Below are 24,205 nucleotides of genomic sequence, written 5' to 3'. Positions count from 1 at the left end.
CCTTTAGCCCTACAACCGCCTGCCCCCAGCCAGTGTTTTCAGGTGGGCTCCCTGTGGCACAGAGGTGGTGAGAAGCCAGAATTGGGGTGCTAACAGTATTGGGGATGAAAAGAGGTGAGTTGACCTATGACCTTTTCATTCCTTGGGTGGAGTATTTCTGGGCTGTGGCCTAACTGGGTCCATCCCACCTGGGACCGCCTTTGCCCAGGCAGTCTGCAGGCACCGCAGCAAAGAGGCATGAGTGTCCTTTCTTCCTATGACCAGCATTTGGCACCCTTCAGCTTTCAGCTGTCCTGGCACCCCTACACAGAGCAGAGTTCTGTTCTGTGTGCAGTGGGTGAGTCTGGGGAGCCTCGCCTGATGAGTGGGTCTGTGTCCAGGCCCAGTGAACAGGGCTGCAGAAAGGCAAGAACATGGGTGAAGCCATGGTAGGACACAGTTTGGCTGGAGTGGTGTTCCTCGTCTCCCCCCCCTTCCCCCCCCTTCCCCCCCAGGACCTGTTTGTAATGTTAGGCTACCATAGGGCTATATATCTCAGAAAGCCATGAGAAGGGGTCTGTTCCAGGTGGGGCCTGTTCTTTGTTCACCTTTGCACTCTGAATCCACCCGGCTGCCCCAGACCCCCTCTCAGAGCTAGTCCCCCATGCTCTGGGCCTCCTGCAGTGACCAGAGGCCACAACAGGGTGTCGTGGGAGAAAGCGCATCACCGTATCTGCTGTCAAGCTGCCTTAACGACGAGGTCTGGCCCCCATCCCGGGTTCCTTAATAGCAGCTCACGGCCAGCAGCCTTCGAAGCTGGAGCCTTAAGAAGGCCTACCTACCGGCAAGGAGGGGCCTCCAGGCCAAGAAACCCCAGGGCCTCTGGCAGCTTGACCTGAGGAGATGGCCGCTGTGTCGTACGCCGCCACGGATGGAGACACTTGCTGGTGCTCACTGGAGAGGCACTGGAGCTTGATCAAAGTCCCAGCCTCCCAGAGCCTCTGCACACGCTGCTCCGCTAGTCCCGCCCACCCCTCACCGGCTCTGCGAGGCTGCTGGTCCACCTTAAGCGGCGTCGGCACAGGGCGGGGGGATTTCCTGTCGGAGGTGGGCCAGACCACCGGCCTGTCCCACGCAGGGGCAGGGTGTCCGGTTTTTCCTGAGGGGCGCTCCACCCTGCTCCGGGCAGGCTAAGGGACTCGCCTAGCCTTGGGCCTCTCGCCCACTCATAATCCCAAGCCTGCAGCTTGGGCCAGGAGACGGAGGGACCAGTTCCCCACCGCCCTTACCCTGTCCGCTAGTTGTGCTCGATCTTGTCAAGTGGCCAGAGGGCTGGGAGATGGGAAGGGGATAAACAAGGTGGCCCTGTACAACTCCCAGCCCCTCGTGAATACCGGAGTGGGAGGAGCGCCGGATGAGAGGGCCCTGACACTATCGAGATCAGCGTGGAGTAGGGCCATCAGCCTTCCCTTAGGAACACAGTATTCCGAGGTGTTTAGGGACAAGTCTGTGTAAACTGAGGCCTAGCAGGGGACTGACATGCCACAGCACCAGAGACTGCCGGCTGGGAACAGGGTGCCTGGCGTCCTCTACGATCTCCACTTGGTGGGCATGCCCTGCAGTGTGCTACGGCGTGTTTCAGAGGGCCGTAGGCAATCGCAAGGCGGGTGCTACAGGGCGAGAAGCGGCCCGTCTTCCGCGGGTCTGAGCGCCGGACTGGACGACCAGGTTCAGCCAAGTGGGCATGCGCATGCGCCAGCGGCTGGGAGCTCTGGGGTCCCAGGTTTGGGTGGGCTCCCGCATCCTGCGTCAGAAGAAGGGCGTGGTGGGACTGGCATTTTCTCCGATGTCCTCGACCCCGCCCCCTCACCGCCCAGCCCCGCCTCCTCGCCTGCCAGCCGCGCGCCCCTCGCCGCCAGGTCCACCTTAAGGGGCGCGCTGACATCAGCCGCCGCCGCACCGCCCGTGGGGTGGGATTTCCTTCTCCTGTGCCGCCGCTGCCGCTGCCACCACCGCCGCCGCGGGTCCAGCGCCGCATCCAGCCCGCCTCACCAACCCCGGCACGACCCCGCCGGCCCCGCCTGTCCGGCCCCGGGGAGGGATGCGGCGGCGCGGCACCCAGGATGCCCCGCAGCCCCGGGACGCGCCTCAAACCCGCCAAGTACATCCCAGTGGCCACGGCCGCCGCGCTGTTGGTCGGCTCCAGCACCCTGTTCTTCGTGTTCACGTGAGTCCGCCGCGTCGCTGGGTACGCAAGGGCCACAGCCGGGTCAGAAGGGGCTGGGACCAGGTACAGGGACCCGGTGCAGCTCGGAGGGCTGGCCAGGGCAAGGCTGGCACCAGGGCTTTAGGCATCATGAGTCCTTATCCTGGGCTGAGGCTGAAGCCGTGAGTGGGCTTTTCCTGGGGCACCGTGGAAAGGTGAGTTCTGTGTGTGAGGAGGACACGAGTGCCCGGTGGGCACCTAGTGAGTGTGCCAAGCAGGCCCTGGGTGTGAAGCACTAGGCCTGGACAGGAAAGTGTGCAGTGGCTGCTCAGGGTGTGGCTGCAGCCCGCCCCTTCCCACAGGCTTCAGAAGGAGATGTGGGCTGCCCAGAGCCACCAGCTCTTCCTTCTAGGAGCTGAGGGCTCTCTTGGGTTCCCTCTCGCTGTCTGGCCAGGGGTCAGAGCCAGGTTGTTCCCAAGTAGATGTGGTATGGCCTGTCTCTCACGTGCCTGCCCCACCACAGCCACTGGTGACACTGGCCTGACAGTACCCCCCACCCTTCCTTGACCTTCTTCACAAGAAAGCCTAGTGATCACAGCTGGAGGGCCTAGGCCAAGCCACACCCAGGGACACTGATCACAGTGGGTATTGGAACTCTTGAGGCAGAAAGTCGGCAGGGCTCTGGGCCTTTGCAGCTTTAGCTTCTTCATTTGGAATGCAGACTGGCTCACAGACCAAAGTGGTGGGCTGAGGATACAGCTCCCTCTGCATGGTGGTGGGTGCTCCCCAAATCTCCTTCTGGCATAAGGAAAGATCAGGACACCAGACTTTAGCCATGTGGGTCTGTGACCACCCCCTTCCATGAGTCCCAGGCTCAGATACAGCCCAACTGACCAAAGCAATGACCATTCAAAGGACCATTCCTGAGGACCTGAGGCCTCAGGTGTGCCTGAAGCCAATGTGGCCTCTGTTCAGAGGCGGGTCAGCCCGAATGTGAGTGAACCTGGAGCCGGGTGGGCAGGGGCTGGCATGGCACCCTTTCACATTAGTAAGAGCGAGGGTGGCTGCCTTGTGTATGGTGAGTCGGTGCTGGGTGCCTGTGGAGGCGGGAGAGCCCACTACCTGGACTCTGGAGCTGGGTAGGTGCCATAGGCTGCCAAGAGTGTGTTTAAAAAAGGCCTGTGTGGACGGGCTTATTTCTAGCTTTGGTGAGCAGGCGTGTTCTTGTCACTCAGGCTGCTGCCTGTGGGGCAGAGAGGAGAGGGGCAGGTGGGCAGCAGGCACTGGAAGAGGGGGAAGGAGTCCTGCTGGGTTTTCTAGGGGGTTGGGGGGGCAGCCCAGCCCTGTCCTGGCTGAGGGTGGGTGCCTCAGGGTGGGCGGTTTCAGGGAGTCTCAGCTTTTCATTTCTTAAGTGCAACTTAGCATTTTTCCTCCTAACATTCAAAGTAATACATGTTCACTACTGAGAACTTGTGAAATGTAGGGGAAAAAAACATTTAAAAAGGAATTGAAATTGACTCCACTCCAGAGAGCCCGTTCGTCCCTTTCTCCAGGCTCACCTGGCCTTGCTGTACCCTGCTGTGTGAGGTGAGACCTTCCGGTGATTTCAGAGGGCTCTTATTCGCTGTCCTGTGAACTTGACCCATCCCCAAGCAGTAGGCTATGCGGCTGATGCACCCTGTGCACCCTGCTGCGCTCCTGGTCTTCCTTCCTCTGTTGTCACAGACGGGGTCTGGGCTTGGGGATGCCATGCTGGGAGATGCAGGTTCCCTTGGGGTACCACAGGTGATGCCTGCTTTCTACCTTGTGTATGGCCCAGGAGAGGGTGTCACGTGTATCCCCGTGGCAGGATGACGGCCTGGGGGTACTAGCTGGGTGGAGTGACCACCTAGCCAAGGGAGCCTCACTTATCCCCAGGACAGGGCTCCCCTGCAGCTGACCCTGAGGCCACCCACAGTCCCTGGGCCAAACTGATCCTGGCCTGCCCTGCCCTGGCAGCTGGGTTCTTGAGAAGGGGTTCGCTTGCTCTGTGGGGTGACCAGGCTCATCCATGCCGGTGCAGTGTGCCAGTTCTGGGGAGGCAGAGGTCCAGGTGGTCCCCTCCTCAGGACTGGTCTTTCATCACCTCAGTGCCTATGCTTCTTTCTGCTGTGTTTTCCGGCCCAGGCCTGCTGCGGACTCAGACACATGCAGGGCAAGTAGCACTGCTGCTCCCTCTTCCTGGCCCCAGGGTTCTGTCTCCTCTGCCTTTGATCCCTGGACTTCACTGGGTGCTGAGGGGCCTGGGCCCTGTCTCGGCACTCAGTAAACGTGAGTCGCTCCTTTAAGGCAGGTCTACACAGGCAGTAGTTCCTGGCATCACATAGGGTGGTGTACTGGGGGCCTGGAGGGCCAAGGCCGGCTCCCTAGGGGCTGGGACCAGCAGAACATTCGGGCATGTTGCTAAGAGAATATCGGGTATGGAAGGGATGCCGGGAGGTGGGGGCATTCCTACTGTGAGAATGGGGAGCATATTAAAGCAGGGCAGGCTCCTAGAGGCCCCTCTCCTCCAGGAAGCCTTCCGGGGCTCCTGGTGCCGCTATGCCCCCGGGCCCTAGAAGCCCTTCACACTGTGGCTTAGTGCCAGGTTGGGTTAGATGCTGGGGTTGGGATGGGGAGTCCAAGGGTCCCCAGGCCTCTGTGTTTGCCCCTTACTTTTCCCAGAGCTACTTTGCAGAAGGACGGAACCCTGTGAACATCAGAGAGCGGGGCTGCCTGGCAGAACACCAATTCCCTGGGGCGGGGCAGGGCCGTCTTGTGTCTCTCTGGGGCCCGTGGGTTGACTTCTGGGATGCCAGGGCCTGTTCCCGGGATGGGCCTGAGCCCTCCCCATGCTCGGAGGCCCAGATGGGTAGCAAGGCCCAGCCTAGGACTTTGGGAGGTCCAGCCCAGGACCAGGCCAGCCCACCCATGGTGGGCCCAGGTGGACAGAGCTGCTGGCTGGGGCTGGGGGGTGTGGAGGAATCTTGGTATGAGGCCCCCACCAGGACTCACTGTATGTGGCCTGGGGTATTCCTGGTCTCCGAGCCTTAGTTTCCCTATCCCTAGGGATCAGATGGGTGGGTGCACATGGCCAGAGGCCTTGCCTGGCCTGATCAGGGCCGAGTGGCCATAGACCCTCTGTTCCTGGGTGTCCCTGTGTATGAACTTGAACTGTTAACAAAGAACACAACTTAAAGGAAAGTGTCTAAGTTAAATTTTTCAGTCCACAGATAACTTGGGTGCCCAAGCTGCTCCTGCAGAACCTCACACCCAGCCTTGGTCCCAAGCCTTGACATGGGTGGGGCTCATGGTGGTGGTGTGTGGTTCTGATACTGAGGAAGAGGGTCTGGGGGCTGGTCAGGGACCAGGGCACGGAGCCTCAGCTGGGCCGCCCGGTACCCCCACCCTAGTCTCGCTGTGGCCCGAAGCCTAGCTGTAGCCAGCAGGGAGTGTCCGACCCCTTCCCAACAGGGCAAGCCTGTAGTGCATCATCCCTTGGGTGGGATGTGGGGTTACATTCCTGTGGGTAGAGGGGCCCCCTGGAACCTAGGACAGCCTCGAGGTGGCTGAGCACTATTGTCTGCCAGGCTCTGCCCAGAGCTTGAGTGTCCTCATATACCCGGCTTACTTCGCCCATGGGAGTAGAGGGAAGCACAGAGGTGGAAGGGTGGTGAGCAGCGGCCCAGCCTGGGTGAAGTGGGGTTGGGGTCAGTGGTAGGAGAAGCATGTGTTCACAAGTGCACATGCCTGTATTTGTGCAGGCATGCAGGTGTGGCTGTGTTCATGTGTGTTCATAGTCACACACGTGCACACACAAGTGGTGTACACACATGCCTTGCATGTCAACACATGTGTGTTCACACGCTGCCATTTGCACACAATCACATGTGTGTCTCTATGCTTTGCAGTGTGTTCATGTGTCTACACATGCATGTCCTAGGTGGAGCATGTGCATGTTTCTGTGTGTGCACCACACGTGTGCGTGCATCTGTCCCTGCCTGTGCATGTAGGTACATGCTTATGCCTGTGCACATATTTGCAAGGGCTATTCTGTTGCCCCCCAAGTCCACACGTTTCCCAGGGTGGCTGGGTTCCAGGCCTTGGCAACACTGGCCAGTGAGCCAGCCTCCTTAGGTGTGAGCCAGGCCTGAGCCCCTCAGGGCATGCCTGGTGGTGAAGGCCACCTAGGGGCATCTGGGGGGCCAGGATTGCATGGGTGTGCCTAATACTGGGTCTGGATCAAGTCTGAGGCCTGGAGGTGGTGGGCAGAGGGGGTAGTGGCTCAGGTCCCAGTTAGAAGACCTGCACCCCTCCCCAGCCGACCCAACACTGGCTGAGGCCCGCACCCCATCCCTGGGTACATGAGGCTCAGGCAGTGGGTAGGTTGTGTGCACACTGGCAGAGGCCACCCAGCACCTCAGCGCAGGCATCGGCCCGTCACAGTGCAGATTTCCACACCCGTTCCCCTGCGCCCCACAGCCACACCCTCCCCCAGCATCTAATCAGGGTCACTGTCCAACCCCTGCAGCCTGGGTGCTCCTCAGAGCTCAGGGAGGACGAAGCAGCACAGGCTGCCCAGGCTGGTGGGAGCCCTGGTCCGCGTGGGCGTGGGGGCTGCCCGTGTGGTTCAGGCCCTGCCAGCCTGTGTCATGGTTTGAATCCTGGCTCAGACACAGACTCATCCCAAGACCTTGGGCCGGTGTCAAGCCCTGCGGTACCAGCTCCTTTTCTGTGAAACGGGGAGGACTGAAAAGAAGCACCCCCCCAGCCCCGACACACACAGCTGGGAGGGTGCAGTGTGTTGCCCTCTGTGCAGGGCAGATAGCCAGTGGGTCCTGTGTATTTGTCAGTGAAACCTGGACAGGACAGTGGGTGGGGCTCACACTCCAGGCTCCTCCTTATGTGTCCTCCTGTTTTCAGAGCCCCGCCCTGTTGCTGCACTCCACATCTGCCCACCCACCCTCCCTCAACCAGTCCCAGTGCATCCCAGGTTCTCTTGGCCTCTTCCTTCCCCAGATCAGGCTGCCTCCCCGGCTCTCATACTGTGCTGTGCAGGGGCACAAGGGTTGTGGGGCTTCCATGCTCTCCTGTCACTGCCTTGAAATTCTTCATGCTTTTTAAACAGGTGGCCTACATTTTCATTTTGCGCAGATTACGTGGCCCGCCCTTCCCAGCAGGTGCCATGGGGAGGGGGTTCTTCGAACCACTCATTTGGGGGCCACAGTGCCCCACCTCTCCCTGAGTCCTAGGCATGCTTGGGAAAAGCCCTGGCATTTGGACCCGGGCCCCCAGGCCTGCCTTGCTGGGCAGACCGTGCCTCAGGGGCCCACTGTTGCCTCGCCGAATGGCATCGAATCAGAGCCACAGACACACATTGAGCACTGTCTGTATGCCAGGCTTCAGCATGCAGGGATGAGGAGTGTGGAAGGCGTCTTCTGGTGGGCACTCTGGGCTGGCCGGGAAGGGGGTGCTGGAGGAAGCCCTCCTGGCAGAGGGAAGCCCATCCTCAGGCCGTACATCCACCTCCATGACTAGTCCTGGAGAAGAGGAAGGGGTAACTCGGGCTCTGGGGTGCCTAGTGTGCTGCTGTGGGAAGGGAAGCTTTAAATAGCTTCTTGCTTTCCACTAAAAATAGCGAAGTTCTGCTGTCATGGAGGTGGTTGCTGGGTGGCGGGGCTGGCTCCTGGCCAAGCCAGGCGTGGGCGCACCAGCATGGCCTGCACGCGCTGGGTGACAGGCAGGGCTCACAGTGAGGGCTGCTGTGGGGGATCCCCACTGGCCCCCCAGCTTCACAGTGGGCCTCAGTACTGGGAGGGGAGAAGTCCCCCGAAAACCCCTGCTTGGAACAGCAGCCAGGGGCTATGGGAGAGCTGGGGAGGCTGGAGGGGCTTCGTAGGAGCTGAGTGGGCAGACTCGGGGACCTGCTGCTGAGTCGGGGCAGGGCCCACAGGCCATGTGCCCCAGACTGGTGGGTCTCCAAAGGCTGGGCTCTGGCCAGGTCCCCAGAGGGTTGAGGAAGACACTGTCTGTGGCAGACTGCCCACGAGGGAGGTAGGCATGACCCTTACAGGGCACTGGAAGTCTGGGAAGGCATCCTGGAAGAGGGGCAGTCTTGGGAGTCAAGGTGTGAGAGATTCAAATGGGGTGGGGAGTCATTCTTTTCTGGAGTCTCCAAGCATTTTGCACTGTCATGTGAAGAGTGAGGTGACCTACTAAAAAGAGGGGGCTGCGTAGTGGCCCAGACTCTGAGACTGTGCCCCTCAGGGAAGGGCAGGGTTAGCGCCACTTTGCATTTACTGGCTGACAGTTGGGGGCCCTCCCACCCAAGGATTGCCCTGCTAAGGGGGCCCCACGGGGCTGGGGACAGTACTGGGTGAGGATGTGGAGGTCATCACTGGCCTCTGTCAGTCATGGCACATGGGCAGGAAGGGCTCGTTTCCCTCCTGGCAGCCTGGGAAAGATGCTGGGTGGGGTGGAAGGGTGTGGGTGGGCTCTGGCCACCCCTCCTAAACTGTGCTATCCCAGGCCTGTGGGCCTCTCTGAGCCCCAGTTTTCTCAAATATGAGTTAAATTCCTCACATCTGTCTGGGGGCTTGCTGGGCTTGGAGTCGGCACACAGTCCATGCGCCATGAAGGACGTACCCAGCCCCATGACTGAGCAGAGGAGCCGCAGGCAACTGGGTGGGGCCTCCCAGAGGGCTAGGGGCAGCAGTGGCCTTCCTGACTGCTGTGCTCAGCTGAGGGGTGGCCTGGAAGGACTGGACATGCACAGACATGCCTAAGTCCTCTGCTCCTGAGTCACTTGCCACAGTCCCAGACCCAACTCCACCTTGCTATCCCACATAGGTGCCCGTGGCTGACACGAGCTGTGTCCCCAGCTGTTCCCGTCTACAATGGCATCATCTTCCTCTTTGTCCTGGCCAACTTCAGCATGGCCACCTTCATGGACCCTGGCGTCTTCCCCCGAGGTAGGACCTTGTGCTGGGACAGATTATCTGCTCTTTTTCACTAGAGTGTGAGTGGCTGACACAGGGAGAGCCTTTGGTAGGGGTTCCCAGTGATTGGGCTGGCAGAGATCGGGGTGAGGCCCTCCTGCCAGGGAAGTCACTTGCCAGCTCCTCCCTTTGGTTCTGGCCCATAGCGGACGAAGACGAGGATAAGGAGGATGACTTCCGGGCCCCACTGTATAAGAACGTGGATGTGCGGGGCATCCAGGTCCGTATGAAGTGGTGTGCCACCTGCCATTTCTACCGCCCACCACGCTGCTCCCACTGCAGTGTCTGCGACAACTGTGTAGAGGTGACCGCCCTGCCACCCCGTCCGCCCCCTCCCTGCAGTGTGTCCACCCCTGCCCACTGTTCACCCTGACGTGCCGCTCCTGCCCAGGACTTCGACCACCACTGCCCGTGGGTCAACAACTGCATCGGGCGCCGCAACTACCGCTACTTCTTCCTGTTCCTGCTGTCGCTTAGTGCCCACATGGTGGGGGTCGTTGCCTTCGGCCTGGTCTACGTGCTGAACCACGCTGAGGGGCTGGGCGCCGCCCACACCACCATCACGTATCCTTGGCCCGACCACAGGGGCATTGTGGGCTGGGGGCGAGTTTTACCAGGGAAACCGAGGCTCAGGGGGATGGATCAGCTGTGTGGAAATCCCTAGGGGGTGGGTCACCTTTCCTGGGGGGTGGGCAGTTTGTCCACAGGCACCTGCTCTGTGTCTTCACCCTTGGCCGTTGGCCTTAACCGGCCAGCATGGCTGTCATGTGTGTGGCTGGCCTCTTCTTCATCCCTGTCATCGGCCTCACTGGTTTCCACGTGGTTCTGGTCACTCGAGGGCGCACTACCAATGAGCAGGTGCAGACCTGGGTGGGCCCCACAGTCAGAGTGATGGGGGGTCCCCGGTGCCCAGAGGGCCAGGCTGCACGGGACCCTGGGTGGGGGCAGGGCTTTGGGGGCCCTCAGTCAAGGTGGCCTGTGCAGCGGTGCCGCTGGAGGCTCTGGCCCAGCACATCCTGGTGGGGTTCGGGGTGGGGCTGTGCTGCTGCAGCCACCAGGGACCCGGGGCCTGTAAATTCCACAGCTCCCTGCAGGGATAAGCTGAGGTGGCCTGGGTGGGGCTACCACTGGGCTGACCCTGACCAACCCGTGAGGAGCCCCAGCTGTCTCTCTGTCCACCTTGGCCTGGGCCCTGGGTGGCCACGCTGGCTGAGGGGTCCCTTGTCCGCAGGTGACGGGGAAGTTTCGTGGGGGCGTGAACCCCTTCACCCGAGGCTGCTATGGGAACGTGGAGCACGTGCTGTGCAGCCCTCTGGCTCCCCGGTGAGGCTGGTAGGGCGTCGAGGGGGCCTGGGCTGGGTTCAGGGTGGGCAGCTATGGGCCCGAAGCCTGGTCTCCTTCTGCCCTTGACAGGTAGGCCTGGCCTGCCCTTGTGTATGCTCACACTGGGCCACCCTCGCCACTGTCCCCTCTGCCCCTGGTGCAGGTATGTGGTGGAGCCACCCCGGCTGCCCCTTGCTGCCCGCCTGGAGCCGCCCTTCCTCCGGCCTGAACTTCTGGATCGAGCCCCACCACTCAAGGTCAAGCTTAGTGACAACGGGCTGAAAGCTGGCCTGGGCCGAAGCAAGGTGAGGGCCCTGGGTGGGTAAGAGATGGGGTGAGGGTCAGACCCTTGGAGGTGGGAAGCAGCTAGGTTGGAGGGGCCTAGAAAAGTGGAAGGGGGAGGAGCTGGGCAGATTCTAAGGGAGGGTCTAGGCCCCAGGACCCCAGGAAGGAGTCCCCAGTTAAGGCCTGTCCCTGGCCCACACTCTACCCACCACTGACCACACCCCCTCCTAGTCCAAGGGCAGCCTGGACCGGCTGGATGAGAAGCCACTGGATCTGGGGCCACCACTGCCCCCCAAGTCGGAGACTGGCACGTTCGGCAGTGACCGGCAGACCCCTCGCCCAGGCAGTGCTGGTGAGGCGGGGCTGGCCAAATGAGGGGAGGTGGCGTGGATTGACTGTGGCCTGACTGTGGTCCTCTTCCCCCAGAGAGCGCACTGTCAGCACAGAGGACCAGCCCCCCGACACCCGCAATGTACAAGTTCCGGCCTGCCTTTCCTACAGGTTCCAAAGCGCCTTTCTGCGGGCCGAGTGAGCAGGTAGGAAGCCTGGCCCTGTCCTGGAGACCCTGCCCCAGAAGCCTCACCCCCTGGGAGGCCCGGCCTGGGGCATAGAGGGTGTCAGCAGGACCCTACCTCACAGAGATCCCTGAGGGGGCCAGCGGAGGGGAGCAGGGCAGAGCGTGCTGGGCAGGGCCGGTGCAGGCGGTCCTGGCCCTGCTCCCTTTGCCTGCACTGCCCGCTGGCCTGGTAGGCGGCTGCCCACAGGAGCAGTATGTGCCGGGATGCCAGGAATTCCACCATTAGTCACTCTAAAAGGCCCACGGGAAGGCTTCAAAAGAATCCAAGATTGTTTGAGAAAGCACATTATTTCTCTGCCTTGTATAAGCGTTGTGTGCTCACCGTGGAGCAATCGGCAGCTCTGGACTGCTTGAGGAATTCCCAGGAATTCCCCATGAGTTCCCAGGCTGCCCATCCTCCTTCACAGCCACCCGAGAGGCAAGCCCTGTGGCTGGACCAGCATACCTAGACCAGCCCCCAGCCCCCAGCCCCCAGCCCATGAAGCCCCTCTTCTCAGGGCTGACATCCTGCCTGAGCCTGCTTCTCAGGGCCTACTGGTCTTGGCAGCAAGTCCAAGCCTCCCTGGCCAGTGTGCCGTGAGTGGCCCTTCTTGGGGATGGGGACGGGCTTTAGGTGCTCTCACTTGGGTCACCTCCTTCCTGGGATTGTCCTGGATCCCACTGAGGGTCTGGGGTTGGCCAAGTGCCCCAAGGCCATGTCTGTGCCCACCCATGCCCCTCTGGGTTTTGTCTCCAGCCCGAGCATTGAATCACAAAGACTGTCTGAGTGGCTGCCCTCAGCTGGGTGGACTTTAAGGACACTGCTCTGGGTGGGTGTAGTGGCCAGCAGTGGCCCTGTAGTTCCCCAACCCTCAGGGGCAGGGTGCTCAAGAGAGGGCCCTGGTCACTGTGTGGTTATTACATCTCCTAAGGTCCAGCTCCTGAGGTGACACCCTCCCCCCCCACCAACATTCAAACTGGAGCAGGATGCGCATCCTTCCCTGGGGAAGCGTCATCAGAGGCTGCTGCTCTGTCCCACTTCCTTCTGTGGCCAGGAGACAGCTTCTGGGACACCTTGTTGGTTGTACCTGCTACCACCTTGTCGTCCCTAGGATTGCAGCCTTCGTGTGGGCACAGAGCATCCGGTGCCCAGGTGGGGCATGGTGGGTGGGCCGTGGCCCACATGCAGCCTCTGTCCCTGCAGGTCCCGGGCCCTGACTCCCTGACTCTGGGGGAAGACAGCATCCACAGCCTGGACTTCGTGTCTGAGCCTAGCCTGGGCCTCCCTGACTACACAGCTGGCGGTCTGCACGCTGCCTACCCGCCGTCCCCGCCACTCAGCGCTGCTGACACCTTCTCAGGGGCTCTTCGATCCCTGAGCCTCAAGGCCACAGGCCGACGGGGTGGGGACCACATGGCCCTGCAGCCCCTGCGCTCCGATGGTGGGCCCCCCACGCCCCACCGTGGCATCTTTGCCCCCCATGCGCTGCCCAACCGTAATGGCAGCCTGTCTTACGACAGCCTGCTCAGCCCGGCCTCACCTGGTGGCCGTGCGTGCCCCGCCCACCCCTCAGCCAGTGTGGCCAGCTACCGCTCGCCCTATCTGCACCCTGGCACTGCGGTGGACCCTCCGCAGCCCCCACCCCGCAGCTTCAGCCCCGTGCTTGGTCCACGGCCACGGGAGCCCTCGCCCGTGCGCTATGACAACCTGTCCAGGACCATCATGGCCTCCATCCAGGAGCGCAAGGATAGGGAGGAGCGTGAGCGGCTGCTGCGGTCTCAGGCCGACTCACTCTTTGGCGACTCCGGTGTCTACGACGCGCCCAGCTCCTACAGCCTGCAACAGGCCAGCGTGCTGTCTGAGGGCCCCCGGGGTGCTGTGCTGCGCTACGGATCCAGAGAAGATCTGGTGTCTGGGCCTGGCTTCGGAGGCGCCCGCAACCCTGCACTACAGACGTCGCTGTCCTCGCTGTCCAGTGCGGTGAGCCGGGCACCGAGGACCTCTTCGTCCTCCCTGCAGGCGGACCTGGTCAACAACAACGCCCCGGGACCCCGGCCGGGCAGTGGCTCCCACAGATCTCCCCTGCGCCAGGGCCCGCCCTCCCCACCCAGCACTCCCCGCTCGCCTTCCTACCTGGGCCCCAAAGCCGTTGCCTTCATCCACACGGACCTCCCGGAACCACCGCCCTCGCTGGCTGTGCAGAGGTGGGTGCTGGGGTGCCACAGGCTTCCTGGCAGGGGCCAGGTGTCCCTCTGTCTGTGGGGCCACTTGGCTAAGCAAGTGTGGGTTGTCTGCAAGGCCTGATGTGGCCTGTGGGGTGGCCCTTCCACACCTTGCAGGCTCCTGACTGGCCTGCATGAGGGTAGCACCCTTCCAAGGGTACTTCTGGCATGTCCTGAGGTGTGGGAGGACTTGCGTCCTAGCCTAATGCCCCACATGCCCTCAGCACAGACCCATGGGTGGGGGCCCTAGGCCTTCTTCCTCAGGAGGTGGTTCCACTGTTCCTGTCCAGGAGGCTTTGTCTGGGGGGCAGCACCCTGCAGCACAATGCACTACCGTGGGTAGGGCACACAGCCCCTGGGAGCAGGGGCTTCCCTGCTCAGAGATGCAGAAACTGGGCCCCGAGGGGCAGGCTGGTCCCAAGCCCTTAGTGGGTAGATAACTGAGGATGAGGACCGGCTGCCTGGCAGGTCAGGTCCAAGCTCAAGAACTGAGCACCTGTCTGTGTGTGCCCTGCCCTGGGCACAGCAGCACCATCAGGGCACCCACCTCAGCTGCCTCGAGCTCAGGCTGCGCCAGGGAGTCTCTGCTGTGGGGGCAGCAGGTCCAGCAGGGGGTGGATGTGCAGAGGCAGGGATGGCAGCTGAAAGAGGGAGGCCCCCCCCCCGCCCTCCTGACAAGGCAGTGAGGTCGTTGCTAGGAAGGCGTTCAGCCAGGAGGGCAGCCCTTGGTTTCCTTGGGGGGAACAGGGAAGGGGCCACACAGTTATCACTGGGCTCCCCAGCTTAGGGCCAGGCAGAACCAGGGGCTCAGCTGGCCTCCCCATGCTGTGGTCTTGCCAGTGGGAGGGGCCAAGGGACCTAGGGGTGTGACAGCCATTTTGATGCCTGTCCTGACACAGCACAGCCCTCCCCTGCAGGCTTGGTGCAGCCCTGTCTTCTGGGCGGCACCTTCTGAGCTCAGTGGCATGGGCCACCTCGGGCTCTGTCTGCATTGTCTGTCCCGTTGCCTTCATCGGCCTCTGTCCTGCCGTGGTCCCTTGTTCACCGTGTGTGTGCATGTATGTGTTTGCTTTGATGCAGGGACCACCCTCAGCTGAAGACCCCCCCAAGTAAGCTTAATGGGCAGTCCCAGGGCCTGGCCCGCCTGGGCCCTGCTGCTGGCCCCCCGGGGCCCTCCACCAGCCCTGCCCGGCACACGCTTGTTAAGAAGGTGTCTGGCGTGGGTGGGACCACGTACGAGATCTCGGTGTGAGGAGTGACTGCCACCCACCTGCTGTGGCACCACGGGGACCAGGACCCCCCAGCGGCTGCCCCCACCCCTCGACTGCTCTGCCCTGACAGAGGCGGCGGCCCAGGCCTGGTGTGGACTCATCAGCAGGAACGAGAACCATGCCTCCACGAGTCTGTCCCTCTCTTCCACCCGTCTATCCATTTGTCTGCACACCAGGGCGCGGTCAGGCCGCAGATCTGTGTGGGTGCCCCTGCTTCCGTGGCTGGGCCTTGAGTGGGCGCGGACCCCATCTGTGTGGACTGCATCCATGTCCTGAGGTGGTCACCAGGCCAGCCCCCACCACTCCCCTTATAGATGGGTCACTGTGGCCCAGACATGGACAGAGGGGCCTGGGTCCCCGGCCATCCTCCGGACTGAGGGCCTGCTGCCTGGCTAATTCCAACCTGCTGCCTTTCAGGGACTCGCTGGAAACTTCTAGTTTGGTGAGGCCAATTCTTCTGTGGGGAGCCCAGCCCCAGCCCCCAGGCACCCAGCTCTGGGGCTCCTCTGGGTTCTGATGGACAGGGGGACAGACAGACGGACAGACTGCCAGCTGTGGGAGGGGTCCCGGCTCCATGTGTCCTGTCTCGCCCAGCCCACGGGCGTGTCCCTGTGTCTGTGCGCTGAGCTACCATGCCATGTCCCATGTGTTAGAGCTCAGGCCCCCGCTGCCCCCACTGCCGGGAAACTCGCTGTCATTGAAGCCTTAACCTCTGCTTTATGCTCTTGTGGGTGGCAACGGGGGCAGGTGGGAGCAGGCACAGGCTGGACACTGCTGCAGGGGCCTCTGAGGCCAGGAGTCCCTTCCCTGCCAAACAAGATTCCCTTCCCCAAGGCGTGCAGCGTCGGGGAGCCAGAGCCTCGGTGCCTGCGTGGGAAGCACATGGGGAGGGGGTCAGAGCTCTGCCTGGTGCCAGGGGCCCGAGAGTAAGCACACAGCAGCGTCTGCTTGCGTTGTGTCTGTTTTATGTTTTTATATCTACATCTATATATCTATAATTTTATTAAAAAAAGAAAAAGTCATTTTGATCCTTTCCTTGAGTAAGGCCAGGGCTGTTGCTGATACTCAGGGGCTCTGGGGTGGGGGGCAGAGCCAGCCGGGCTCTGGGAGAGGCGGTGGCTGGCAGCAGGGATCACTCGTCCGTGTGGGCATTTCTGCTGCCTTAGGCCCAGTTGAAAACCTGGGAGGCAGGGGCTGGCCCACAGGTCTTTGGCTGACGAGCATGTGGCTCCCCGGGGTCTGCGTCACTTCTGGTAGTAATAGGGCTTTTGGAGACAGGCTGGGGCTGCAGCTGCCCCAGGGGCCCCCGAGAACCCAAGGGTTTGCAGGAGATGGAGGAGGGGTATACATGGGGCCACCCAAAGTTCCACAGATGCTTTGGGACTGAGACAGCAGAGGTTGGAGGGCAGGGGTTGGCCCACTGTGGGAGGGGCCCTGGCACTTGGACCCCTGCACTGGGCAGCTGTGCCCCTGGCTGACGTCCACCTTTCTGCTTCTCTCTCATGGGACGCTGCGGCCCGCAGGGGGCGGATCGGCACTTGTAGCCGTGGATGGGGGCGTCGTGGCCCGTCCAGGGTGCCCCCCGGCCTGCACCTGTGCCACCTGGGCCTCCCTGAGGACCGCCCGCTACTGCAGGTCCCCTGGAGCCCAGCTGCTGGGGTGCCCCCGCGAGGAGCTGTGTGCCGCCTGCACTTGGCTGCCTCCAGCCTTTTCCCCAGCCTCTCGGGGCCTGAGCGGGATGCCAAGTAGGCGTCCGTGGGGCCTGGGACAGCCCAGCCCAGGACGGTTGGGAGGCCAGGCTGCCATGAACCTTGGGGTGTTGGCTGAAGGTCCCCTCTCTCTCAGCCAAACCTTGACTGACTCCCAGCCCACTGGGGCCCGTGACTGTGTGCCCACCCACCTCAGGAAGTTCCCATCTGCTGCAGGGGGCCCAATGCCCCAGGCAGGGGGCCTGGATCTGCTGGGACCAGCATGGCCTTCCCAAGGTGTCAAGCCATCACCTTGACCTCCCTGCTTGACCAAGCACTTTAGACGCCACTTCCTCTTCAGGAAGCCCAGGCCTCTGTGGTAAGGCTGGGGTGGGGGTCTCAGGTTGCCCCCGCAGGTCACTGCACTCCCCCCTCCCTGACCCCAGCACAGATGCCTTAACTGGAGCCACCAGCCTGCTGAGCCGTCCAGGCCCTGCCAGGGCGGGAGGAGAACCAGCTGCCCAGCTGCCGTCACTCTTCACTTGGAGACGTGCACTGGGGGTGCTCGGGGCCACTTGGGTGGGGCTCTGCAGGCAGCCAGCTGGGCCTGGATGCCCCCAGGGAGGGGGCGGGGCCCCAGCCTGCCCTTTCCTGCTGGCGCAGCAGCACCACGTGGGGGTGAGCAAGCCACAAAGCTGTTCTCTATTGTTTTAGAAGGAATTCTCTACTCCAGTATAATGCCCTAAATAAAATTTTTGGTGTTTACCTCCACAGCTCTCTCCAACAATGTGGTCCCCCTGTCCTCCAGGCCTTGGGGTGTGCTGGGAGGTTGGACTGACAGGGCCCTGGGCTGAGGCAGCCGCAGGAGTGGGGCTGGATGGTGGTGATGGCTGGGGACTGGGGGGTGGGGGGGCGAGGGAGTTGGCTAGACAGACCTCGGGTTACGTGATGATGTGAGGTTCAGGCTGAACCTCTCCTTGTCCACACTGGGCCCATGTGGACAAGGAGAGGATCTCTGTCCTCATGGACAGTGGAGACCCTCCTGGCACCCCTCTGCTCAGAGCCGTCTTGGTGCCGGGGGCAGGCTGGGGGCTTCTTGGGGAGGGGCTGCCACCCTGCGAGACCCCCACCCACTTTGAGGCTAGCTTCAGGATGCAGCAAAGCTCCCTGTCCCCACCTCCATGGAGACAGTCTCAGACGCTGTATGTGTCACTACTGTATGTCCAGCTGCAGGCCCAGCCCTCAGGACAGACCCTCCTCCACCCTTCTTCGAGGCGCTCTTGGGGACGGTGTGCCAGCAGTGCTGTGGACAGGGGCTGGCTCGGCCGCTGGGCGCCCGGGGCCGTGCTGGCCTCCTGGCCTCCTCCTCACTGGGGCAGCTGGGCCTCCAGCCTAGAAGGGCAGGAAGTCATCCACTTCGAGGTGCAGGAACGGGCCCAGTAGGGCCCGGAGCTTCCAGACGGCAGCGCGGCTCAGCAGGGGCGGCACCAGCCCCTCGAAGGGTGCGGGGTCCACCACGTACACGTAGGCAGCGATACAGGCCAGCAGGGTGCCCAGCAGCAGCCTCAGGGCCAGCAGCCTGCGGGCGGTGGTGGTCAGGGGGCAGGGGTGCCCGAGGGACAGTCCCAGGGGACTGGGCTTCGCCACACACGCAGCCACCTACCAAAGCTGGCCTTTGAGGCCTTCGGAATATCCCAGCTGCGGCTTCGCCTTCTGTGGGGGAGGGGGGCAGGTCAGAGCCTGCCCCCGCCCCTGCAGGGGTCCAGGTGTTTCGTCTCCCTGCTCCCACTGCCCAGGACATGGTCCCCGCCGGTGACTCTGGTCACCTGGCTCCTGGTGGGCCTCTCACTGTGGGGCCTCTTCCATTGAAGCCCACCTCTCCCCTCCCCAAACAGGGCCTCCAGGGTGGGAAACTTGGTGGGGGGCTGCTTACTGCTACACACAGGTCCTTTCTTGCCTGGGTGCGGCACTGGGCACGGTCCCTGGTGGAGTTCAGAGTCAGGGCCACCTGCACTCCCTGCACCGGCTCGGTCTGGCGCCCTGGAGCCGGGGAGGGGCTAGGGATTGGTTTATCCCATCCTGACAGGACACCTGCCCCTCCCAGCTTGGTCAGGCCACCCCTGACCCCATAGATCACCCCAGAATCTCCAGCTGAATGTCTTCCATCTGGTCTAGCACACCCCGGATATCCTTCTTGAGGTTCTGGGGGGCAGAGGAAGCAGAGGGTTCTCCATCCCTTATGGTCCTGCCCCGCTCCCCTGCCTCTCACCCCTCCCCCTGCCTCTCACCCCTCCCCCAGCTCCTCTTCTTCCCTGCCTCCCTCAGCCTCTGGGCATGGCTCTCTGGGGGACCTACCAGAAGTCCGGTGGCCTGGTTGTTCAGGGCCATGTGTACCTCAGCCACGCCGTCCCACACCTGGTTGGGGGAAGGCTAGGTCATGCACTCAGGATGTGCCCCACCCTGTGGGTTGCCCAGCACCCCCTCCACCCCTGGCCAGGCAGGCACCTCGGTAATGGCCATCTTCTTCCTCTCAAAGGACAGTCGGATCTGCTGTAGCTCATTCTGGGGGAGAGCACAGTATGGACACCAGCATGGCCAGCGGGTGGTCAGCCTCGTCCTCCTCCACCCACCCTAGACTGCTGCACGGAGGCCCTGCCCCCGCGCCCCCGCCCTCCAGTTTGTCAGTTCTGGGCGCCCACCTGGGACTGCTGCACGAAGGACTCCTCGCCTCGGCACAGCTCCCGCCGCAGCAGCTGCAGAGGTGCTCTGTCCTCCAGGGGCCTGGAACCAGCCTGCTCAGGAGGCTGCAGAAGACCCCTGGGTCAGCTTCAAGGTCATGGTCAATGTCACGGACTCCTCAGGCTCCTGAGGAGCATGGTGCATGGCTGACGGGCTCAGTCCTGACAGCAGCCAAAGCCCTGCTGGGCCCGGCTGCTGCCCTGTGCTTACCCAGACCAGGGCTGTTCGGCTTGAGTGCTCCGGGCACAGGGGCAAGAACTGCTGCCCCGGTCCCAGAAGGGCTCCCAGCTGCTCCCGAAGGTCCTGGTTCTGCCTTTTCTGGGGATGGGAGGCAGAGAGATGGGATGCATGTCACGGCTGCTCCTTGGGCAGGAGCCTGAGACACAGGGCTTAGGAGGTCCAGGGAAGGCTGTGAGCTCGTTGCACAGATAGGCGCAGAGCCTGGGGCCAGCCTGGGCGCCTCACTCACCAGATTCTGGTTCTCCTGCTCCAGCTGGAGGAAGGAGTGTTCTCCAGGCCCCAGGGGCACACTCTGGAGCTGGGAGGAGGCTGCCCTGGGTGAGGCCGGGGTTCCTGCCCCCTGCGGCAGGTGAGGGCACAGGCAGGGTCTGGGCCCTGAACTGGGGGCTCCCCCCTGCCTGGGTGACCCCGGCTCCCTTCCTGAGTGCAGGGGCCAGACCCAGCCCAGCTCTGCCTCCATCTGTCCTTGTCTCTCCCCTGCCGGCTCTCTGGCTCTCTGGCTCTGCATCTCTCCCTCTTCACTGGCAATAAAGCCCCCAGGTACCCTGCTACCTACCCTGGGCCCGCTGCCCCCTGGCCCTGGGGCTGGGAAAGTCCTGGCAGACTCCACTGAGTACGTGGAGCTGAGAGGCCCTGGGCAGGACCAGCTTACAAACCCCTGGCAGGGTGAGTCTAGGCATCCTCCGTGGCTGCTTGAAGTTGAGGGTTGGGGGCATTGGGGGTGGGAGAGGCCACAGGGCCCCAGGGTTTTTGGTCCCTCCATACTTCCCTGTGACCCCTTCCTGATCCCAGGTCCAGGCTCTGGCCTGGCCAGACCTGCCACCCTCTTACTGAGGGGCCCCCAGGTGTCCCAGCTCATAGGTCTGCCACAGGGGTGCCTGTCACAAAGGCCTGGGCACAGCCAGGCAGGTCATAATGGTCCAGAGCTGGCAGGGCCCCTCCCACCACATCCCTGTTCTTGAAGTACCCTTCTCTGGTCACCCCTTCCTCGTCTTCCTCAGGTCCCCCCCGCATCTACTTTCTTAAAGTGGAAAACAGGTAAGGCAGATGCAAGGGGAAGACAACAATCTGGTGGCGCCAGATTCAAGTTCCTGGTTCCTTTCTCCTCTCTCTCGTTTTCAGGGTTGCATCCTGCTGTGTGGGGGCCATGCCTTCCCCACCCCCGCTCCTGGCATCTGTTTCCACGGCCCCCTCTTCCTCAGTGCCCTCCCTGGTTTCATGGAAGAACATCCTCAAGGAACACTCTCAGAAAGGTGGATCGGAGGAGATTTGAGTCCCTGTGAAGTAGGACAGCCACCAACTCCTCCTCTGCTGGGTTCCTGCTCCTCTGACACGTGACTCTGCCCTCTGCGCATCCAGAAACTGGGCCCCGCCCTTCCTCCTGGCCTCTGGGCCAGCCTGAGGAATCATTTGGGCCAACGGTTTGTAATAAAGTGTTGGCAGTTGGAGGCTTGTGTGTTGGGCCTTGACCTTTCCCTCTTGCTGCTCTGGGGACCCTCTGTCATCATCAGAGGTCACAGGGAGAGAGGCATCTGTCATTTTAACTGGGAGCCCAAGGAGGCCCTCTTGCCAAGCCCTGGGCTAAAACCGTGCTTGCTCTAGCCACCAGGTTTGGGAGCGGCCTGCCACATGGGACTCGATCAGAAGACCCCTCCCGGGTCCGAGAGCATCTCACTTGCCCGGTGCCGGGCAGGCGGGAGAATCGCTCAGAGGGTGCGTTCCCATGGGAATTTGAGGCAGGGGCGAGGGGGCCCACAGCCCTCCTTGCCGCTGGAGCAGGCCAGGCTTGGCGGCTGGGCTTTTGAATTTCAGCACTCGGTCACATTTTCAGTTTGTGAGACATCGCCATTGTTCTTTCAAGTGCCCCTGTTCTCTTCTCAGAGCATCTTGTTCTGTTTTTGGGACAAAGGGGTTGGGGGAGGGGAGCATTTGCTTCTTTCGTTTTTCCCCTATTCTCTTTGTGGTTCATTTTTTCCTATTTGGTCTCAGCACTTCCTATCAGACGCTGTCCTCAAGGGTCTGGCTTTTCTATTCCTGTGAACAGAAAACAGGGAAGAGCTGACCAGTGCATTTCCATCCCCGGTAGGGCTTGCACGTCCTCCTATTAGACCCCTGGAGGGCAGGCCCCCCGACTCTGGGCAAGCAAACATGCGTTCACTGCGGGTCCGCAGTGTGGACTGGGGGACGGCTGGGGGAGGTTTCCTGAGCCGCCACTGTGTCATCTGCTGTCCTCACAAGTGTTGGGTGGTCGTTCCAAGCTGTCCCCTAGCCAGCCCCACTTTTCCGCTCTGCCTCATTCACACCCAAGCTGTCATGCTAAGCCAGCCTCCACTTCCCATCTAAATGAGTTCATTGAAGTCCCTCTTCTGAAGGGGGGGTCTCTCTCTGGTCCTCTTTGCCGTGGTGGGGGGTGGGATACACTGCAGGGACCGCTGGTGTAGGCCGCTCACCCACAGGGGAGGCGTGTGCACAGTCCACCTGCCATGCCTGGCTGGACACATGTGGCCCTGGCCCTAGGAATCCCTGCCGTTTCTCTAGGGTGGGGTCAGCGTCTTTGGCCCTTAACAACAGGCCCTTCGGCTCTGCCTGGGGGAAAGCCGGGAAGGACAGGCCTGGAGTGTAGCTCAGGCACAAGTTGCCACTGGAACCACCTGGCCAGCGGGGGGCCTGCTCAGCCGCCCAGAGGAGGAAGGAGCCCCTGGGCCCTCCCCTGGCCTTGGCCATGCATTTCCTCTCCAGAATCTCATGCATCTGAGTATCCCCTCAGATAAACTCAAGGTGGAGGCTAAAGAGGGCTTTTGGAGGGCATCTGAGGCTTGGCAGCTATAGGGGCAGGGGTGGGCCAAAAGCCCTGGCTGGCTGGCGTGGTGGACAGCGGGGGTGGGGTAGGGACTGCTTGCTGCGCTCAGTGCCCTGAGCCTGCCAGATGCTGGTAGGAGCCTGGAATGTTGTGTGGGGAGAGGCGGTCCTCATGGAAGCTGGTGGTTTCTTCCCCTGGAGGGACAGCAAGAACAGCAGTTGCCACACAGGGGAACTGCTGGGTGCTGAGCAGTAGATGGGACTCTCGTCCCACCATGGCCGCATAGATGGAGCTGAGAGGCCCCCAAGCCATGGCAATACCCAGCAAGCTTGAGGAGAGGCCTGGGGCACCTTAATGACACCTGGGTCCTACCCACTGCCCCTGCCCACTGCCCAGGACCCTGGGGAGCCCCACTTCCTGGTCTGACAACTCCCATGCTGTGTCTCAGAAAGCTGGAGACTCAAGTCCAGCCCTGAAGACCCCACTTCCCCAAACTCTTCCTTCCTAACCCCCAGTGGTTCTGAGCTGGAGAATGCCTGAAGGGGTGGGGGGTACTTTCAGAGGGAGAGGGTGCTGGGGGCCCACAGTTGTATTGGCATTTCCGAGAATGAAGACACATGTTCTAATGTATGCAAAGCACCCTGAAAACCTGTGCCCTGCATCGGGGTAGAGGGGTTCGCATCGACCTGAGCTGCTTGTGCCCAAGTTGCCATGGCACCCACTGGCCTTAGGGAGCCTGGAGCCCTGAAGCTCCAGGGGGGCTAGGGGGAAGAGACAGGAAGCCCACACCCTTCCTGCCCTAAGCCAAGCCCACCTGTCTGGATTCACTGGGGCCTTGACACTCAAGGCCCCAAGCTCATTTCAAAAGCTGAAAAATAGAGCCCTGGCTGTTGTAGCTCAGTGGATTGAGCTCAGGCCTGGGAACCACACGATCGCGGTTTGATTCCCAGTCAGGGCACATGCCTGGGTTGCAGGCCAGTTCCCAGCAGGGGACTCAGGAGAAGCAATTATACACTGATATTTCTCTTCTTCCCTTCCTCTGTAAAGATAAATAAATAAAATCTTTTTTTAAAAAAGCTGAAAAATAGGTTCGCAGCAGATGAAACTTGGGATCCCTGGGCCAGACACAGCCCCTTAGGGGAAGTTTCATCGCTGCACCCCCAGACCTGGGCTTCTGGCTAAGACTCTATCCCTCTAGTCCTCAGAGACTCCTTGCATGTCCCTAGACCCAGCAGGCTTTCTGGAGCAACCTGGGCTAAGGGTTCCCCTCTTAACCTGGGCCTTCAGGTTACTCTTCGGCCCACACCCCATGCAAGGGCTTGGGGGGTAAGTTATCCTTACATTGAGTGTGTAACAGGCAGAGGGTGACTGTGGCTGGGGCCCATAAGTTGTCTTGCAACTTCCAGGTACCCCTAAACTCATAGCCAGGAGGACATATAGATCTACTGGCCGTGGGAGAAATGGGGCAGCCTGAGGAGTGACCATCCCACCCTAGGGCCAGAGGGCAGGCACACTCTGGGTGGGTGGGCACACTTACTGGGCTCAGGTGGCTTCCGTCCCAGGCTTGTGGGCAGCCCTGCAGGGTGGAGAACTGCCTGGATGTGGGCCCTGGGAATGGGGTGCAGGTGAAGGTCAGAAGAAGGCCCTGGGAGGGCTGTGCCATGAGGTGCTCCCAAGTAGTCCGGTCTCAGAGGCTGGGGCCAAGATGGCGGCCACGCTCCTGTGCGTGCCCTGTCCCCAGTGCGGCTGGTCAGCAACAGGGCAGGGGCCATGGCAGGCCATTTGTTTTCCCCACCTGAGGGACTCTCTTAAATTTTTAATTTAAGGATCAGGAGGATATTAAGAATGTCAGGAAAATTCCCTCAGGAACATCCAGCAT

At 61.8% G+C, this 24,205-nt stretch overlaps 2 protein-coding genes across 4 annotated transcripts; one reads left to right on the top strand and one right to left on the bottom strand.

Moving 5' to 3' along the window:
• Window positions 1-1,935: 1,935 nt before the first annotated feature.
• Window positions 1,936-17,276, top strand: ZDHHC8 (zDHHC palmitoyltransferase 8). 3 transcript variants are annotated; one of them, XM_037067381.1, is made up of 11 exons: window positions 1,936-2,206; window positions 9,053-9,174; window positions 9,348-9,505; window positions 9,593-9,765; window positions 9,957-10,059; window positions 10,433-10,524; window positions 10,688-10,829; window positions 11,041-11,161; window positions 11,236-11,345; window positions 12,570-13,570; window positions 16,383-17,276. In XM_037067381.1, exons 1-11 carry the CDS (start codon window positions 2,103-2,105, stop codon window positions 16,606-16,608), a joined length of 2,352 nt encoding a protein of 783 aa, XP_036923276.1. In that variant the 5' UTR covers window positions 1,936-2,102; the 3' UTR covers window positions 16,609-17,276. The 3 variants fall into 3 exon arrangements, with proteins under 3 accessions (XP_036923276.1, XP_036923275.1, XP_036923274.1); XM_037067380.1 differs by lacking the exon at window positions 16,383-17,276 and adding an exon at window positions 14,669-16,111 and having other exon boundaries at window positions 1,939-2,206; window positions 9,348-9,421; XM_037067379.1 differs by lacking the exon at window positions 16,383-17,276 and adding an exon at window positions 14,669-16,110 and having other exon boundaries at window positions 1,941-2,206.
• A 505-nt stretch (window positions 17,277-17,781) lies between these two features.
• CCDC188 (coiled-coil domain containing 188) lies at window positions 17,782-20,362 on the bottom strand. Its single transcript, XM_037067395.1, has 9 exons — window positions 19,756-20,362; window positions 19,497-19,604; window positions 19,247-19,351; window positions 19,053-19,109; window positions 18,903-18,962; window positions 18,685-18,749; window positions 18,481-18,529; window positions 18,211-18,287; window positions 17,782-18,126 (listed from the first exon to the last, which is right to left on the bottom strand). Exons 1-9 carry the CDS (start codon window positions 20,287-20,289, stop codon window positions 17,940-17,942), a joined length of 1,242 nt encoding a protein of 413 aa, XP_036923290.1. The 5' UTR covers window positions 20,290-20,362; the 3' UTR covers window positions 17,782-17,939.
• Window positions 20,363-24,205: the final 3,843 nt, after the last annotated feature.

This window comes from Sturnira hondurensis, unplaced genomic scaffold (genome assembly GCF_014824575.4).
Source record: "Sturnira hondurensis isolate 20B ecotype Veracruz unplaced genomic scaffold, ASM1482457v3 Scaffold0017254, whole genome shotgun sequence".
In the NCBI taxonomy this organism is placed as follows: Eukaryota; Metazoa; Chordata; class Mammalia; order Chiroptera; family Phyllostomidae; genus Sturnira; species Sturnira hondurensis.
The sequence above is the reverse complement of the archived record's forward strand: the minus strand, read 5'-3'. Positions and strand labels throughout refer to the sequence as shown.